At 41.6% G+C, this 17688-nt stretch overlaps 1 protein-coding gene across 1 annotated transcript in view; it reads right to left on the bottom strand.

Annotated features, from left to right (window-relative positions):
• The window catches only part of RAP1GAP2 (RAP1 GTPase activating protein 2), a 314933-nt gene that overhangs the window by 66763 nt on the left and 230482 nt on the right, over positions 1 to 17688 (bottom strand). Inside the window, exons 4-5 of the mRNA XM_070945523.1 lie at positions 3667 to 3702; positions 1181 to 1225 (exon numbers count right to left, since the gene is read on the bottom strand). Coding sequence (XP_070801624.1) covers positions 1181 to 1225; positions 3667 to 3702 — 81 coding nt within the window. The remainder of the gene's footprint in view (positions 1 to 1180; positions 1226 to 3666; positions 3703 to 17688) is intronic.

Genomic DNA, 17688 nt, shown 5'->3' with positions numbered 1-17688 from the left:
TATAAACTTGCTATACAGATTACTTACTCTGTGGAAAAAAATGCTGTGTAGGTAAGACCCCCCCTAATACCCTTCGGGGGGGGTGTTTGTGTGTGTGTGTGTGTGTGTGTTCCAGTATAACTCTGGAACACCTGGGCCGCTGAAATTAAAAGGAATGAATTATATCTATAGCGTCAAATCACAGTACTTTTGACAGTGATAGTGTGCATTTTGGATTCAAGTTCTGTTAAGATACAGCCTGTTGTGCCTTAAAATGGCATGGCTTCTACTGTACAGCACAGTGGAGTTGCCATGGTAACGGCTTCACAGTACTCCACAAGGGGACTCCCTCTGGTAAGGGGGATTGGTTCTTAAAAAAAAACACCACTGTACTTATACTTTTAAAACCCTGTAAATAAAATTACTTTGATTTGACACTATAGATATAATTCATTCCTTTTCCTGTCTAATACAGGATTGGGATAAATAAATACCCGGGCAATGCCGGGTTATCACAATATAAATATAAATATAAATATAAATATAAATATAAATATAAATATAAATAATATAAATATAAATATAAATATAAATATAAATATAAATATAAATATAAATATAAATATAAATATAAAATGCAGCATCACAGGTGGTGATGGAATTGCTACATCTCCCAATGTAATCCTAGGAATGCCAACATTTGTTACACTGAAAGTTTACAAGATGATAAAAATGTCAAAAGAGCTTGGTATTTTCGCCTGAAGTCGTCTGAGTTAGGACAATCTTTGGACAAATTAGCCATAACAAAAAAAAAAAGAAAAAAAAAAGAAAATTCCCTGACCAAAGAATGAATCATAGGGTCTGGAATAATACTGATTTACTCATACAAAATAGGGAAAAATTGGAATCCTAGGATCCTGCAATCCTGTACTTTGCTCTGAATTTTTTTCCTCACTCCGGAAAGATTGTGGGCTAGTTAAAAAAGCCTTGTATGTTTATAAATTAGTATATTAATATATAGTATATATATAAAGGAGAATGGAACCACATGTACAGATATGTAGATGTAAAGGGAAAAATGGATATATAACGGATGTATACCGACACGGAAATGTTGCAAAGAGGAAAATTGTTAAAAACTTTTTAAAATTGCTCAATAACAATTTATTTTTTAAAAAAAAAGCCTTGCGTTGACTCTGACCTTGTTTTTCTGGCCTCCACCCTTCTGTTCTTCTGATTTTGGACCCTGTTTGGATGAAGAAAAAGTAGTTAAAGACCTCAGTTAAAAGTCAACAAACTCAGAATACCTACAAAGCATCTGCTTAGATTTGGTCTGTACCAGTGGTGAAATCCAATTTTTTTTACTACCGGTTCTTTGGGCGTGGCTTGGTGGGCATGGTGTAGCTTGGTGGCCATGGCTTGGTGGCCATGGCAGGGGAAGGATACTGCAAAATCCCCATTCCCACCCCACTCCTGGGGGAAGGATATTGCAAAATCCCCATTCCCTCCCCACTCCTGAGGGAAGGATATTGCAAAATCTCCATTCCCACCCCACTCTGGGGCCAGCCAGAGGTGGTATTTGCCGGTTCTCTGAACTACTCAAAATTTCCGCTACCAGTTCTCCAGAACCTGCTGGATTTCACCCCTGATTTGGGGGCATCTTCCATGTCCCCAGCAGAAGCCTAGAGCAAAGGAAGGGAGCTCAACCCTGCCCCACACCAGCACACGGGACTCAAACGTGGGCTTGCTAACCTCCTAGCCAGCATTCCTAACCACGCGAGCCACCGTGTTCCTGGTCAGGTAAATGAAAGTGGGAAAAGGCTGTCCTTCAAACAACCTGACCCCAGGTGATCTTAAGTCTTGCAGAAGCACAAGAAATTATTAAAGCAAAACTTCAAACAACACTTATTTGCTATTTTCTCCAGGTGACAAAAGCTTAACACATTTGACACGCCTTGAGGCTATCACTGAACAGTGTTGGAATGGGAGGGTGGAGGGAGAGAGAAATATGACATACCACCGAATCAGTGAAGCTGAGGGCTTGCTTTCCTCTGCTGTCACCTGACCAAACCAACGGTGGATATTTAAGGCATGCTGTATTTTTAGGCAGTGATCAGGCCTCAAAAATAGCATATGTTGATCGTGTTCTGACCTAGGCTTCCCCAAGCCACGAAGCAGACTCCTTGTCCCAGCAAAAACCCCTTTTTATTAAGTTACTGTGAATTCTTCTCATTCACATCCAGCAAACTCTTTCAAGGGTGAATTTACAGTCACAGACTTTATCTGGCTTGGGGAGCTGCCAGGCCGATATCTTCAAAACTTTGCAGGGAGTCACGAACCAATTAAGTGAACGAATTGCCTCCTGCAAACTCCACTCCCCTTTCGCTCCTCTTTTATTCCTTCTGGGAGGGGCCATTCATCATCCACCTGTGGCTTTACTCCTAAGTCGACCCTTGTTCTTTAGCTGTTCCCTTCCTCTGGCAACTCTGCACATGCACACAGTGGGAACAGGCTCCAGCTGTTTGTCTGCCTCACTGATGTCTGACTCCAAAGGGAACTGATAACTGGCATACGGCCCTGGCCCCCTCTCTGCCTCTGACACAGAGCCCTCATCAGAGCCTTCCCCAGACTCCAGGACTGGTCCATGTTCCTCCCCAACCTCCTCACTGTCTGAATCTGCTTCCAGCTCTGCTGGCCACTGGCAGGCCACAACAGATTGCCTCAATTCTCCAAAACATCTAATTCCCCTTTCTCAGTGAAAGAGTAAGAAACTAGTTAGAACAGGGGTCCCCAACCCCTGGACCATGGCCCACTGCCGAGCCACGGTCTGTTCAAAACTGGGCCATGGGAGAGATGGGCAAGCACGCATGCCTGAAGCTCCACTTGCATGAGCGGTGGGCAACCATGCGTGCACGGGCATGAAGCTCCATTCATACAAAGTGGAACTTCACCTGTGAGCACAAATGCTCTCCACTCAAGTGCCTTCTGCTTGTGCATGTGGAACTTTGCAAGCAAGTGCAAACACCTTCTGCTCATGCGCGAAGCTCCATTCATGTGAGTGGAGGGTGTGCACGCATGCCACTACCACAAGTGGAACTGTGCACATGCGTGTGCGCCTGCTACTCACACACACACATGCACACACACACACACACACACACACACACACACACACACACAGGGGTGGGCTTCAAAAATTTTAGCAAGGGGTTCTCTGCCCAGTTGCTGGGTAGGCGTGGCCATGGTGGGTGTGGCCTAGTCAGTCTCCTGCACCACGGTGGGGTGGGTGGGGCGTTTTTGCCCTCCCTGCACTCCGGAGGCTTCACTTGAGCCTCCAGTAGGGCGAAAACGGCCTCCCCAGGCTCCAGAGGCCCTCTGGAGCCCAGAAACGGGCCCGTTTCCGGCCTTCCTGAACTACCGGTAGGACCGTTTTTCCCCCTCCCCGAGCCTCCGCATGCACCCTGCACTTACCTGCATTCAAAATGGGCCGCGTAGAGACTCCTGGGAGAGCGGGATGGGCGGGGCCATCCAAGAGTGGGATTTGGGGATTCTCCGAACTGCACAGAATCTCAGCTAGAGGTTCTCCCAAACCCCTGCGAACGCCCAGCAGCCCACCCCTGCACACACACCACTAAGCTAGAAAGGTTGGGGACCACTGAGTTAGAAGACAAATGCTGTTTCACTTACCTGCATTTTTTCAAGCATTTCAAAGAATTCTGCAGACTGGGGAGTGGGGAGAGAGAGAGAAAGACAGAGAGAGAAAAATGAATGTCAGCACAAAATGACCACTCCAAACATAACTGATATAAAGTTTTACATTTTTTTTCACTCAAAAGTCTAATCCGTGGATATGAAAACCATTGATATAAAGATCCTGGATTCTATTCATGATCTGAAAAATGTTGATAGTTCTCTGGGCAGGCAAGCATAGGTAGTCCTCAACTTACCACCGTTAATTTAGCGACCATTTGAAGTTACAATGGCCCTGAAAAAGTGACCTATGACCAGTTTTCGCACTTACGACCATTGCAGTGTCCCCATGGTCATGTGATCAAAATTCATGGGCGTGGCAACACAGTCTCCTGTGATCTTGCGATCTCCATTTGCAATCTTTCCATCCAGCTTCCAACGAGCAAAAAATCAACAGGGAAGCCAGATTCCCTTAACAACTGCATGTTTCGCTTAACAGCTGCAGCGATTCGCTTAACAACCGTGGGAAAGGAGATTGTAAAATTGGGCACAATTCACGTTATTACAGCCATCTTGCTTAGCAATGGAAATTCTGGTCTCAACTGTGGTTGTAAAATCGAGGACTACCGCTACATAATTGAGTCAATCAAAGTTTTCATAGTGATATATACCATGGTTTTATTGAAACAATACCTACTTGACTGTCCATCCCAGCTCTGCAAATACTAAGCTCAAAGACCACGGTGAGGGACCACCTGAGGGACTGTCTCTTGTCGGTCACATCTACCCATCCGACTAGAGCGGGGAGGCAAGGAATGTTGCAGTTCCCGTTCCCTAAGGAGATACATCTGGCGGGACCCAGAAGAAGGGCCTTCTCCGTGGTGTCTCCTTCTTTCTGGAACATCATCCTTCCAGAAATGGAAGGAAGACCCTGAAGATATGGTTCTGCCAGCAGGCCTGGGGAACCAAAAACGGGATGGAGCCCATTAAATGGTTGGTATGAATGTGTATTGTCACCAGGGTGGGGGTGTTATTATTTTATTATTTTTATTATTTTGTATTTCTTTTATATTGTGCTTTTAATGTCCTTTTAAGCCACGTGGCAGCAATATAAATTTTCTAAACAAATAAAATAAATAAATAAACGTATTAGTTGGTTGGTTGGTTGGTTGGTTGATTTGGCAGCTAATGTTCAGAGAACTATGCTTGTACTGCATGGTTAGAATAGAATGAATGAGCTGGAAGGGACATTGGAGGTCTTCTAGTCCAGCCCCCTGCTTAAGCAGGAAAACCTATATTATTATTATTTTTTAATTTGATTTATATGCCGCCCTTCTCCAGAGACTCAGGGCGGCTTACAATGTGCTAAGATAAGTGACTGCCTAGTCCAGGGGTCTGCAACCTTAAACACTCAAAGAGCCATTTGGACCCGTTTCCCACAGAAAAGAAAACACCGGGAGCCACAAAACCCTTCCCGTGCCTGACTATTTCTTGAGGGGCCACAAAACTAGCATATGTAGTTGAATTAAATGTTCTGTTTTCTTCTGAAACTTTTCTTTTCTTAGTTTTATCCATGGTTGGCCTACCAGGGGTTGAAAAGCTCAATAAATCACGTGCTGACAGGTGTAGCACATTGGCAGTTGTGATGCATATTTTGAGTGACAGGGAGTCACAGCAGAGGGGTGAAAAAGCCGCATTCGGCTGCAGAGCCGCAGGTTGCTGACCCCTGGCCTAGTCTCTTCTTAAAAACCTCTAGGGATGGAGTACCCATGATTTCTGGTGGCAAGCTGTTCCACTGGTTAATTGTCCTCACTATTAGGAAGTTTCTCCTTAATTCCAGGTTGCTTCTCTCTTTGATTATTTTCCAACCATTGTTTTTTGTCCTGCCCTCTGGTGCTTTGGAGAATAATTTGACACCCCCCCCTTCTTTGCGGCAGCCCCTCAAATACACTTTTGACATTTCTTAAGATGTTATTGGTAACATTCTCTCACAAAACTTTGAATAGTTTTTATCCCACTATAATTGCACTCAACAATGAACTAAAGGGCCACCATCAGTGAGCTGTTGGACAGCATTACTTGGTCTGTTGTGTGGATGTTTGGGTGGTTTAGGGGTGGGGAATTGGTGGTGGGTGGGAGTCAGGGATTCTAAATTTTTTTATTACTGATTCTGTGGGCGTGGCTTATTTTGTGGGCATGGCTAGATGGTCATGTGACAATTATTTAGGATTTAGCAGAGGTACTAGTCTACCAGGCTTTTAACTGCTTGCAGAGCTGTACCGATCTACCCATTTATTTTTTGCAGGCACTGATCTACTCATGTATTTTTGCAGGCACTGATCTACTCATGTATTTTTGCAGGCACTGATCTACTCATGTATTTTTTTTTTTTAATTTGATTTATATGCCGCCCTTCTCCGAAGACTCAGGGCGGCTTACAATGTGCTCAGCAATAGCCTTCATCCTTTTGTATATTTATACAAAGTCAGCTTATTGCCCCCACAAACTGGGTCCTCATTTCACCTACCTTAGAAAGGATGGAAGGCTGAGTCAACCTTGAGCCTTGGCGAGATTCGAACCCTGCAGTAATTGCAGGCAGCTGGTCTTAAGCAGCTTAATAACAGGGTGTCTTAAACCCTTGTACTACCAAGGCTCTGATCTACTCATGTATTTTTGCAGGCACCAGTCTACTCATTTGTTTTCTTTTAACACTGATCAGCTGTAGGGCGGCCCTTTGAAGCCCCGCGGCAAGAGTTTAAACAGTTTTTTCCCTCTAGCCATCAGCTGGGACTCAGGAGGCAGCAATAGATTGGGGATGGGGCCAAATAAAAGGTAAGAATAGCACGGGGGGGGGGCAGAACCGGTTCGGTGATGTCATATTGTCACCGCTACCAGCTCGGGAGAACCGGGCCGAATCGGGAGGAACCCACCACTGGTGGAAGTGTGTTTGGGGATTGTTATGTGTGTTGGACTTGGTCTTTGGATGTTAAGTGAATTTCGTTGTATGGGTATACTGTATATACGTACAATGACAATAAAGTTATTATTATTGAAGCTTGAGTAAAAGTTCATCCCAGCTATGAGGATGACACCAATATTTATTCATCTGAAATGTTTTACATCCCATAGTTCCTTTCCTGAAAAATAGGTAAAGTTTCTGATAAAATTGGGTAAAATCTTCCTCCGAGCAATCTTGACTGCTGGTAACTTTATGAAGGCATCCATGTAGATTCTTCTCACACAGGTACAAAAGTGGATTACCACTGCTTGTTTTCACACATAATGTACAGGTTATCCTCGGCTTACAACCATAATTGAGCCCCAAAATTTCGCTTGTTAAGTGAGACATTTGTTAAGTGAGTTTTTCCCCATTTTGCGACCTTCCTTGCTACAGTTGTTAAAATAAATCACTGCAGTTAATAAGTCAGTAAGATGGCTGTTAAGTGAACCATCAAAGTCGCCATTGTCTTTGCTTAGCAAAAGATTGCAAAAAAAAGGGGGTCATGTGATCTTGGGAGACAGCAATGGTCATAAGTATGAGACAGTTGCCAAGTGTCTGAATTTTGATCACATGACTATGGAGATGCCGCAAAGGTTGTAACTGTGAAAAAGGGTCATAAGTCACTTTTTTCAGTGCCGCTGTAACTTTGGTCATTAAACAAACTGTTGTAAGTCAAGGACTACCTGTCTAACCGTGGTATTTTCCAGGTAGACTCCCATCTGAATTCTTGCCAGACTTGACCCGACTTAGCTTCCAACCCCAGACAAGGTCAGCCAGCTTGTAAAAACAGTGTTGTACATCCATCCCAAGAAAAACATTGTTACATAAGGGAAAATGGCAACAAGAAAAGCCATCAATAAATCAGTTCTAAAGCAATTACAACATAAACAATTACAAAATGCAATAAAAGGGAACAGAAGACAATGTAACTAGAAGGATTATATGTAATTATAGAAGGCAGCAATTTTTTTAAAGGAGGAATTTCAGCCTTAAGTGCCAAAGGCTTTTTCTAAACAGGAAGATGAAACTGAGAAGGGAAGGCCACTGGCTATTAAGCGCTTCTTGTTATTTAATGAATATCCCATGTTTCTATTTATACAGATAGTCCTCAACTTATGACCGCAATTGAGCCCAAAATTCTGTTGTTAAGTGAGAGAGTTCTTAGGGGAGTTTTGCCCCATTTTATGACCTTTCTGGCCACAGGTGAATCACTGCAGTTGTTAAGTTAATAACATGGTTGTTAAGTGAATCTGGCTTTCCCATTGGCTTTATTCTGTCAGGAGGTCACAAAAGGGGATCAGATGACCCTGGGACACTGCAACCGTCATAAATATGAACCAGTTGCTAAGCATCCAAATTTGGACCACGGGAATGCTGCAACAGTCGTAAGTGTGAAAAATGATCATAAGTCGCTTTTTTCAGCGCCGCTGTAACTTTGAATGGTCACTAAATGAACGGCTGTAGGTTGAGGACTACTGTACTATCATTCAAGCAGCATACAATGGTAGAATTAAATGCAAAATCTAAAACACGGCAACAAAATCAAGATAATCAAAACCAGATGGATTTTGCTGTGTTTTTTAAATATTTCATGAGTGGGATCACTTATGCAAAAAAAACTGCCATAGCAATTGCATCGCATTCATTGCATTATGTAAAATATATAAAAAGGAATAAATAAAGAAATAAAAGTAAACAAAAACCAAAGAAACCCAAAGGTCAGGCTCGATGGACCACTATGCCTTTTTTCTGCTGTGACTTTTTTATGTTTTTCTATGTGCCTTTTGACCCTTTGTGCCTTTTCTATGTACAATAGTTCTATGTGCATTTTGTGACCCTTTTGCGAGCTGTATGCAATGAAATTTCATTTTTAATGTATGCCGATTAGTGTACATTCAATGTGACAATAAAGTTATTCTGTTCTATTCTATTCTATATTCCATTCCATATTTTCTTTTCTTTTCTTTTCTTTTCTATTCTATTCTATTCTATTCTATTCTATTCTATTCTATTCTATTCTATTCTATTCTATTCCATATTTTCTATTGTATTGTATTCTATTCTATTCTATTCTATTCCATATTTTCTATTCTATTCTATTCTATTCTATTCTATTCTATTCTATTCTATTTCATATATTCTATTCTATTCTATTCTATTCTATTCTATTCTATTCTATTCTATTCCATATTTTCTATTCTATTCTATTCTATTCTATTCTATTCCATATTTTCTATTCTATTCTATTCTATTCTATTCTATTCCATATTTTCTATTCTATTCTATTCTATTCTATTCTATTCTATTCTATTCTATTCCATATTTTCTATTCTATTCTATTCTATTCTATTCTATTCTATTCCATATTTTCTATTCTATTCTATTCTATTCTATTCCATATTTTCTATTCTATTCTATTCTATTCTATTCTATTCTATTCTATTCTATTCCATATTTTCTATTGTATTGTATTGTATTGTATTGTATTGTATTCTATTCTATTCTATTCTATTCTATTCTATTCTATTCTATTCTATTCTATTCCATATTTTCTATTCTATTCTATTCTATTCTATTCTATTCTATTCTATTCTATTCTATTCCATTCCATTCCATTCCATTCCATTCCATTCCATATTTTCTATTCTATTCCATTCCATTCCATTCTTGAAATAGCAACTTCATTATCCTTCAAAGTTGAAACCTATAATGATCAAAATAGAAAAAGCAGAGACGGTTTGTCTCATCAGCTAGATTCTTGCCAAAATCTCTTTTTTCCCAGTTCAGTTATAATGCTCCCGTATTTGCATTTTATCTATTTCTACCTCGCCTTTATTATAACTCAAGGCAGCACATATATCCAACACACCTTCCTCCTTCTAATTTCCCCATAACAACAATCCTGTGAGGTGGGTTGGGCTGAATGTGAGTGACTGGCCCAAAATCCCCCAGCTGGCTTTCATACCAAAGGCAGGACTTGAACTCATGATCTTCCACTTTCTAGCCTGGTGCTTTAACCACTAGGCCAAATTGGCTCTCACATCTTGCTTACAGAAATCACTCTTTTGGCACTCTGAAGCCAAATTGGAACTAGGTTTTTAAATGGGCTGCTTTCCCATCATACAATGCAGAAGGCCAGATCTATGCTACTCTGCTATTGATAGCAGAGCATTGTGGGCAAATTTCCATTTTTCCACTGGAAATTTGCTCATGTTTGTGGATTTCCAGGCTTAATTCTGCCTTTCGCCATATAAGACTCACTGGTCCATAAAAGCTCTCTTTATAGCTAGCACAAGACTACCTGGATCAATCAAAAGTTTAAGAATTATTATGTTAGTATTATGTGATAGGTAGGAATTGAATGAAATTTCTATAGACAAAGAGATTTATGTAGCTGAATTTTGATAGATTGTATATATGTATATATTGAATATGAATTGTAGTTCTTGTAAGGAAAAAATTGATGGAAATGTTGGAACCAGAGAAGTCGCACTACGTCCAATGTTTTTAATTGTATATTTAATAAAAAAAACTTTTTTAAAAAAAGACTACCTGGAGAAGACCAAATCACTCAGTTTCACTATCTCCCCCATTTTTTTATTTAAAAAACCTTCAAACTACCTCTGCCTCATTTAAAATGGACTTTGTGCTTTTTTAAAATGTTCAGAGAAGAGCAACTAAGATGATCAAAGGCCTGGAGCCTAAAACATATGAGGAACAGCTGCAGGATTTGAGTTTCGGAAGTCTAAAGAAAAGAAGAATTAGGGGTGACATGATAGCAATATTCCAGTATTTGAGGGGCTGCACAAAGAAGAAGAGGTCAAATTATTCTGCAAAGCACCAGAGGGCAGGACAAGAAACAATGGTTGGAAACTGATCAAGGAGAAAAGCAATTAAGGAATTAAGGAGAAACTTCGTAACAGTGAGGACAATTAATCAGTGGAACAGCTTTGTCTTCAGATATTGTAGGTGCTTCATCACTGGAGGTTTTTAAGAAAAAACTAGACAGTCACTTATCTGAAATAGTATTGGTTTTCCTCAGGGGTGAAATCTACTTACCTTCCCTACCAGTTCGGAAGTGCATATGCTGTCACGTGCCGTCACATGCGCGCTTGGACCCTCTGCGCATGCGCAAACCCTTCTGCACATGTGCAGAGGGTAAAAAATCAGGTTACTTCCTGGTTAAAACCAGGAAGTAACGGCATCTGGGCGGGTGGATGGAGCCTCACGCTGCCGCCGCTACCAGTTCTCCAAACCACCAGCCGCCGCTACCAGTTCGTCCTGAACCGGTGAGAACCGGTAGCATTTCACCCCTGGGTTTTCCTGCTTGAGCAGTGGGCTGGCTTAGAAGATCTCCAAGGTCCCTTCCAGCTCTATTCTATTCTCTTCATTCATTCAACAACAAATAAATTGAGCGACTTCTTTTTCTTTCTTTAATAATATCTTCTCAAGAAGACCTAAAGATGAGACTCATCTTTTCCCTCACCTACTAAAGAATGGTTTATCAAACCAAAAAGTCTAAGGACTTTCTGTGGCCCCATACTTTATTTTTAGGTCCGCAGCTCATGTGCCTGAAATTCGGAGCAAAGTTGGGCACTCCTGGGATACACTAAAATTAGCACAAAACACAAGGAGGTGACATAAAGCAAAGTGAAAGGCAAGATGCGTTAATGGGTGAAATAGTTTTGAAAGCAACTGTGTGTGTAAGGTGAAGGTGTAGGACTAAGAACAAGAAGACTAGGCTTCTGGTGTTATCTTCAGCCACAAGAATTCCCTGGAAGGCTTAGTGCCTTTGTGCCTTAGTGCCTTAGTGCCTTTGTCTCAGTCCAAGAACCAGAGTGATATCTATTTATGTTTTTAAATTTAAATTTAATTTAATTTTTATTTTATTTATTTGTCAAGCATATAATTGCACTCAACAATGAACTAAAGGGCCACCATCAGTGAGCTGTTGGACAGCATTATTTGGTCTGTTGTGTGGATGTTTGGGTGGTTTAGGGGTGGGGTATTTGTGGTGGGTGGGGGGTGGGTGGGGAGGGTTAGGTGTGTTGGACCTGGTCTTTGGGTGTTAAGTGAATTTCGTTGTATGTATGTGTATACACGTACAATGACAATAAAGTTGTTGTTGTTGTTGTTGTTGTTGTTGTTGTTATTATTATTATTATTATTATTATTATATATGATAACAAATAAAAGTATAAACATGATTTTGAGTACATGAAAAGGATATGAGTAAAAAGAGACATTAAGACAGGGATGGAAGGCACGTTGGTGCTCTCATGCACGCCCCTTACAGATCTTTTAGGAATGGGGTGAGGTCAACAGTAGACAGTCTAAGGTTAAAGTTTTGGAGGTTTGGGGAAGAAACCACCAAGTCAGGTAGTGCATTCCAGGCATTGACCACTCTGTTGCTGAAGTCGTATTTTCTGCAATCAAGTTTGGAGGTTACCTTAAGTTTGTATCTATATTGCGTGCTCGTGTATTGTTGTGGTTGAAGCTAAAGTAGTCATTGACAGGTAGGACGTTGTGGCAGATAATTTTATGTACTACGCTTAGGTCAGACCGAAGGCGCCGTAATTCTAAATTGTCTAAGCCCAAAATGTCAAGTCTGGTGGCATAAGGTATTTTATTGCAGGTAGAGGAATGGAGGACCCTTCTCATGAAATATGTAGGTTGTCTTTGATTTATATAACCACAATTTATGCCAATAAAGGAGAATATTTGTAGCTCAAGGTTGAAATGAGGGGCCCTTGGTGCTCTCTGAGCTGGGTTACTTTAAGTTATTTGATAATTACCATAATTATTTAGTAATCTTGGTTACTCCAAGATTAACATCAGATGAACAGTCAAGAAGCTACCCCAATCAAGGAACTGCCATATAAATTAAGAGTAAATAGCCCAACCAAGGAATTTCCAAGACCACCCCCACCAACAAGCCACTAGATGTTCTGCCCCAGCTACGGACCCCAAAGAACACAGCACACACAAAGTTTGTACAAAACTTAAATTTACTAAAATAACTCAGTCTTTTCCAAACAAAGCCCGTTAATAAACTTCCTTAATAGCCTTCAAGAAAACAAAGATAAAGTAATCACAATTTTACTAAGGTTGGCAGAAAGCCCAGAAGCAATTCACAGAGATCCAGACACGAAGTAGAGTGAACTTAAGTTGTTCCCTACAACTTGCTTCAGTCAGTGTTCCTCCTTAAATAGGCTAAGGGAGTGGCCAATTAGCCCCAAGCCTTACTCTCGAGGAGACCTCCTCCTGAGGAGCCACTCCTGCCTTTTGGCAACTCATGCATCGAGAAGAGGCTCCTCCCCTTCGTCCTCTTCACTTAAAGGAGCTTCTGGAGGTTCTGAAGGCCCTGGCTGAATCCCCGCCTCTGGCACCACATCTTCTCCAGCCTCCTCATTGTCTAACGCGGGTGCCAACTGCCCAGGCTGCTGGCGCAACACCACACCAGCCTTCTCGCTTTCGGAATCAGCTACAATCCGCACAGGCCGCTGACGGGCCACAACACTAGAATATAAACTAAGAGCAAACCCCACTTCCTACTAGCACTGATGATGCTACCTAGTCTGGGTAATGAAATGTCTGCAAGAAAACAACCAAGCTCAGACAGCACCAAGGACCACAATTGAGCCAATTTCCATTGCCAAGCAAGACAGTTGTTAATTAAGTTTTGCTCCCATGTTACCACCTTTCTTGTTAGGCGAATCTGGCTTTCCCCTTTGACTTTGCTTGTCATAAGGTTGCAAAAGGTGATCACATGATCCCCCGCCCTCCAGGACACTGCAACTGTCTTAAATATGAGCCAGTTGCCAAGGGTCCGAATTTTGATCATGTGACCATGCAACATTCATAAGTGTGAAAATGGTCATAAGCTAATTTTTTTCAATACCGTTGTAACTTTGAATGGTCACTAAACGAATGGTTGTACGTCCAGGAGTGCCCATTATAGAGAAGGAGCTGGACCAGAATTCAAGTCCCCCTCAACCAAAGAAGTTCATTAGGCGTCGGGTGCAAATTACCAGGAGCATTCATTCAGTTTAAAGCACAGAAGAGTTTACTATAGCTACCTATTCACAAGAATCAGGTCAACTAACCGTCAAAGTTAAATTGGCACTTCACAAGGGTCGATGGAATTCACAGGTGGCTGGACTTGGGTCTCTTGTGGCAACACAATGACTCCAAACTGATGACACATTTAACTCCACCTTCCAGCTCAGCCTGCTCTTCTCCTACTTTAGAGCAGAGTTCCCCAACCTTTTCTGGGTTGTCAAAAGGGGAGGAAACGCCTTTACATGCACATGTGCACACAAGGGGGCACGATCTTGCGCGTGATGCAAATGGGGCCACATGCAATGCTCGCGGTGATGCTAGCATGAGTGGGGAGGGTGTGTACACTCGCGTGCACTGCCCAGCCACTCACATGGCCCGGTGGCCAACAGGCCACAGCCCACAGGTTGGGGACCCCTGCTTTAGAGGACTTTGAGCCAGTCACTCTCTCTCACCCCCAGAACCACTGTGATATAATGGTTACAGTGCTGAACTCAGAAGTGTAGGGGAACACAGGTTGTAGTCCTCTTTCAGCCACAGAAACTCACTCGTGAACTCTGTCTCTCTCAGCCAATCCACACACCCCGGGTTTGTTGCCATGGCCTGCTCATGAAACAAATGAATAGAATAGAATAGAATAGAATAGAATAGAATAGAATAGAATAGAATAGAATAGAATAGAATAGAATAGAATAGAATAGAACAGAACAGAACAGAACAGAACAGAACAGAACAGAACAGAATAACAGAGTTGGAAGGGACCTTGGGGGTCTTCTACTCCAATCCCCTGCTTAGGCAGGAAACCCGACAGCACTTCAGACAAATGGTTATCCAACCTCTTCTTAAAAACTTCCAGTGTTGGAGCATTCACAACTTCTGGAGGCAAGTTGTTCCAGTGATTAATTGTTCTAACTGTCAGGAAATTTCTCCTTAGTTCTAAGTTGCTTCTCTCCTTGATTAGTTTCCACCCATTGCTTCTTGTCCTGCCCTCAGGTGCTTTGGAGAATAGCTTGACTCCCTTTTCTTTGTGGCAGCCCCTGAGATATTGGAACACTGCTATCATGTCTCCCCTAGTCCTTCTTTTCATTAAACTAGACATACTCAGTTCCTGCAACCATTCTTCATGTTTTATCCTCCAGTCCCTTCATCATCTTTGCTGGTCTTCTCTGGACTCTTTCTGCATCTTTTTTACATTGTGGCAACCAAAACTGAATGCGGTATTCCAGGTGTGACCTTACCAAGGCATTATAAAGTGGTATTAACACTTTACGTGATCTTGATTCTATCCCTCTGTTTATGCAGCCCAGGACTGTAACACTTTCTTCATCTGTTCAGTGAAAATTCTGTGATTATGGAATCATACGGGTGAGGGCTGCCTAGCTAATTGACCCTCCCCTTCCTTAAAATAAAAGGCCATAAAATGGGAAGAGTAGGCCTTTTTATCCAGAGAAAAGGCAGAGTTGGACTATTAGACTAATTTGTGGCCAGCTTCCAACAGCCAACCCAAGCAAATGAGATTTACTGAACCACATTTTGAATTTTCCAGTCATTTGCAAGGTCATCTCCTGCAGTCTTCTAACAGCAGGCTAATTGGATTGCAATTTTATTTTTCTCAGGAAGCTGCCTTCCTCGGAAAGAGAGAGAGAGAGAAGAAGAGGAAACTACAAATAAAACGCACCAGCTATCTTATCGACGTTGGGAGACATCGTCAAATACAGGAACACTCCTAATAATCAAACACTACTTTCTTTGCGAGAACAAAAATAGAAGCCAGGTAGGAAACACAGCCAAGAGGGCCATCTTCTCCACCCACTTGGACATCTGAAGATCACACCTTTGTTTGTTCACCAAGATCCCCTCCATCTTCAGTTCCTCAAGTTTCCAGCCACGGTTACTGTACATACACACACGGATGCATATCTCTGATTCATTTAGTCCTTTGCCCATCTCTTCCTGAATTTCAATTTATCAAGGAAACTCCACAGGAAGCCATGCTTGGCAGAGAAATTCTCTAGAACCTTCTTTGGATGGTTCTCATTCCATTTCATGAAAGAGAATGGTTTGGGTTTGTTTTTTGTTTTTTTGAAAGATCTTCAAAAGACAAGCGTCAAGTATAATATCCTTGCCATTTGGTGTTGAGATAACAGAATAACAGAGTTGGAAAGGAGCTTTGAGGTCTTCTAGTCCAACCCTCTGCTCAAGCAGGAGATCCTATGCCATTCCAGACAAATGGCTATCCAATCTCTTCTTAAAAACCTCCAGTGATGGAGCAGCACCCATAACTTCCTGAGGTAATCTATTCCACTGGTTAAAATTGTTCTAACCGTCAGGAAATTTCTCCTTAGTTCTAGGTTGGTGTTGTCCTTGATTAGTTTCCATCCATTTCTTCTTGCCCTGCCTTCAGGTGTTTTGGAGAATAGGTTCACCCTCTTCTTTGTAGCAGCTCCTCAAATATTAGAACATGTTGGAAAAAATGTCCATCTGGGTTCAGTTCCAAGTGAGGAAGAAAGACACTGGAAACATGGAGACTGCTTGGAAAGATGGTTTTTAATGGTGGACAGGACCACATGGTTTGAGGTCCTGTGGGGGGGAAGAAAGAGATGCTGAGAGTGCCTCGGTTTTATGCCCGCTCTGGGCTTTTGAATTTGAGCTTGTATTCTGATTGGTTGTCAGACTCCCATGGGGCCATGCAGGGGCAACTCTGTAGGTTGTCTCTGTGTGTTAAGTTTGGCTGAGCCTTGCTGGGTGATGCAATCTCCCCAGGTGCCATGTGGTGAGTTCTGTTGCTAGGATTAGAGGGCTAATCCTATCTTTGTTGGATCTTGGGTGAGGGCAATTCCTACTGTGGCTCTGCTTGAAGGAGGTAAATCTTTGTTATGCAGAATAGACTGGCCCAGGCCTTAATGGCCCATTGACAAAGGTGGGGTGTGTATGTGCTGAGTTTCTGCCTCCCTTTTAAGGAAAATATTCTGCCCTTTTAATATTTCCTAAAATATCTCATTTTCCTACAAGAGGGAACGGGGTGAAATGCTCCCGGTTCGGACCGGATCGCCCCATTCAGTAGCGATGGCGGCGGGTGGTTCGGAGAACTGGTAGCAAAAATCCCTGCGCCCCGCCCCCCCCCATGCCCAGCTGAGCCGCGCGATCATCAGAGGCTTTTTTTTTTTAACTTTTAAAAGCATTTTTTCTACAACCTCTTAAGGTAAAAGGTTTACTTTTACTTTAAAAGTAAAAAAAAAAAGTTGGCCACGCCCACCCAGTCACATTAAACCCCCCCACCAAACCACGCCCACAGAACCAGTAGTAACAAATTTTACATTTCACTACTGAGAGGGATGGGTGCTAACTTCCTACAAACACTATGATTAGTGTTTCCATAAAAACAGAAGAAGGACCTGAGGAGAAATGTTCTCCCAAGGGCCTTTTTCAGAATTCACTCCTGGTAGCTAAAAAGTTTACCAAGTCATAGAAAGGAGTTTCACAGGAAAATTAACAGGGCCATGGTATTTTCTATCAAATCCAAAAAAGTAAATTAAAAAACACCACCAACTCAAAGGAAGTTATTAAGTACCCTGGAAGTAAAGTAGAAAAACAGAAATTCGTTCCACAGGATGGGGAAAAAAAATATATGAGAAACTGCAGGTCGGATGTGGTACAAAGCCTAAGATTGAATTTTTTTTTAACTTTCTAAAATTAATTATGAGATTGTAGTAAGTGGAGCATAATGGAATTTTAAAGGTCTCAGAAAATGCTGTAATATTTGATTTTGAATAGTAAGACATTGAAATTAATTTTAAAGAATAAATGCATTTTTGTGGAAAATAAAAATTATTTTCAATAGTGGAAAGAATATAAAGTTGTTTCATTTGATCAGAGATAACATGAGATCTGCTGTTGTTTTGGGCAGTTCTTTCTGACTTGCTTGACAGTTGGAATGAAAAAGATGTGTATTGGATTAG

The sequence above is a fragment of the Pituophis catenifer genome, unplaced genomic scaffold, assembly GCF_029215685.1.
Source record: "Pituophis catenifer annectens isolate HBS135680 unplaced genomic scaffold, rPitCat1.0.hap2 SCAF_1, whole genome shotgun sequence".
NCBI classification, from domain to species: Eukaryota; Metazoa; Chordata; class Lepidosauria; order Squamata; family Colubridae; genus Pituophis; species Pituophis catenifer.
Note: the sequence above shows the minus strand (reverse complement) of the source record. Positions and strands in the feature narration are given on the sequence as shown.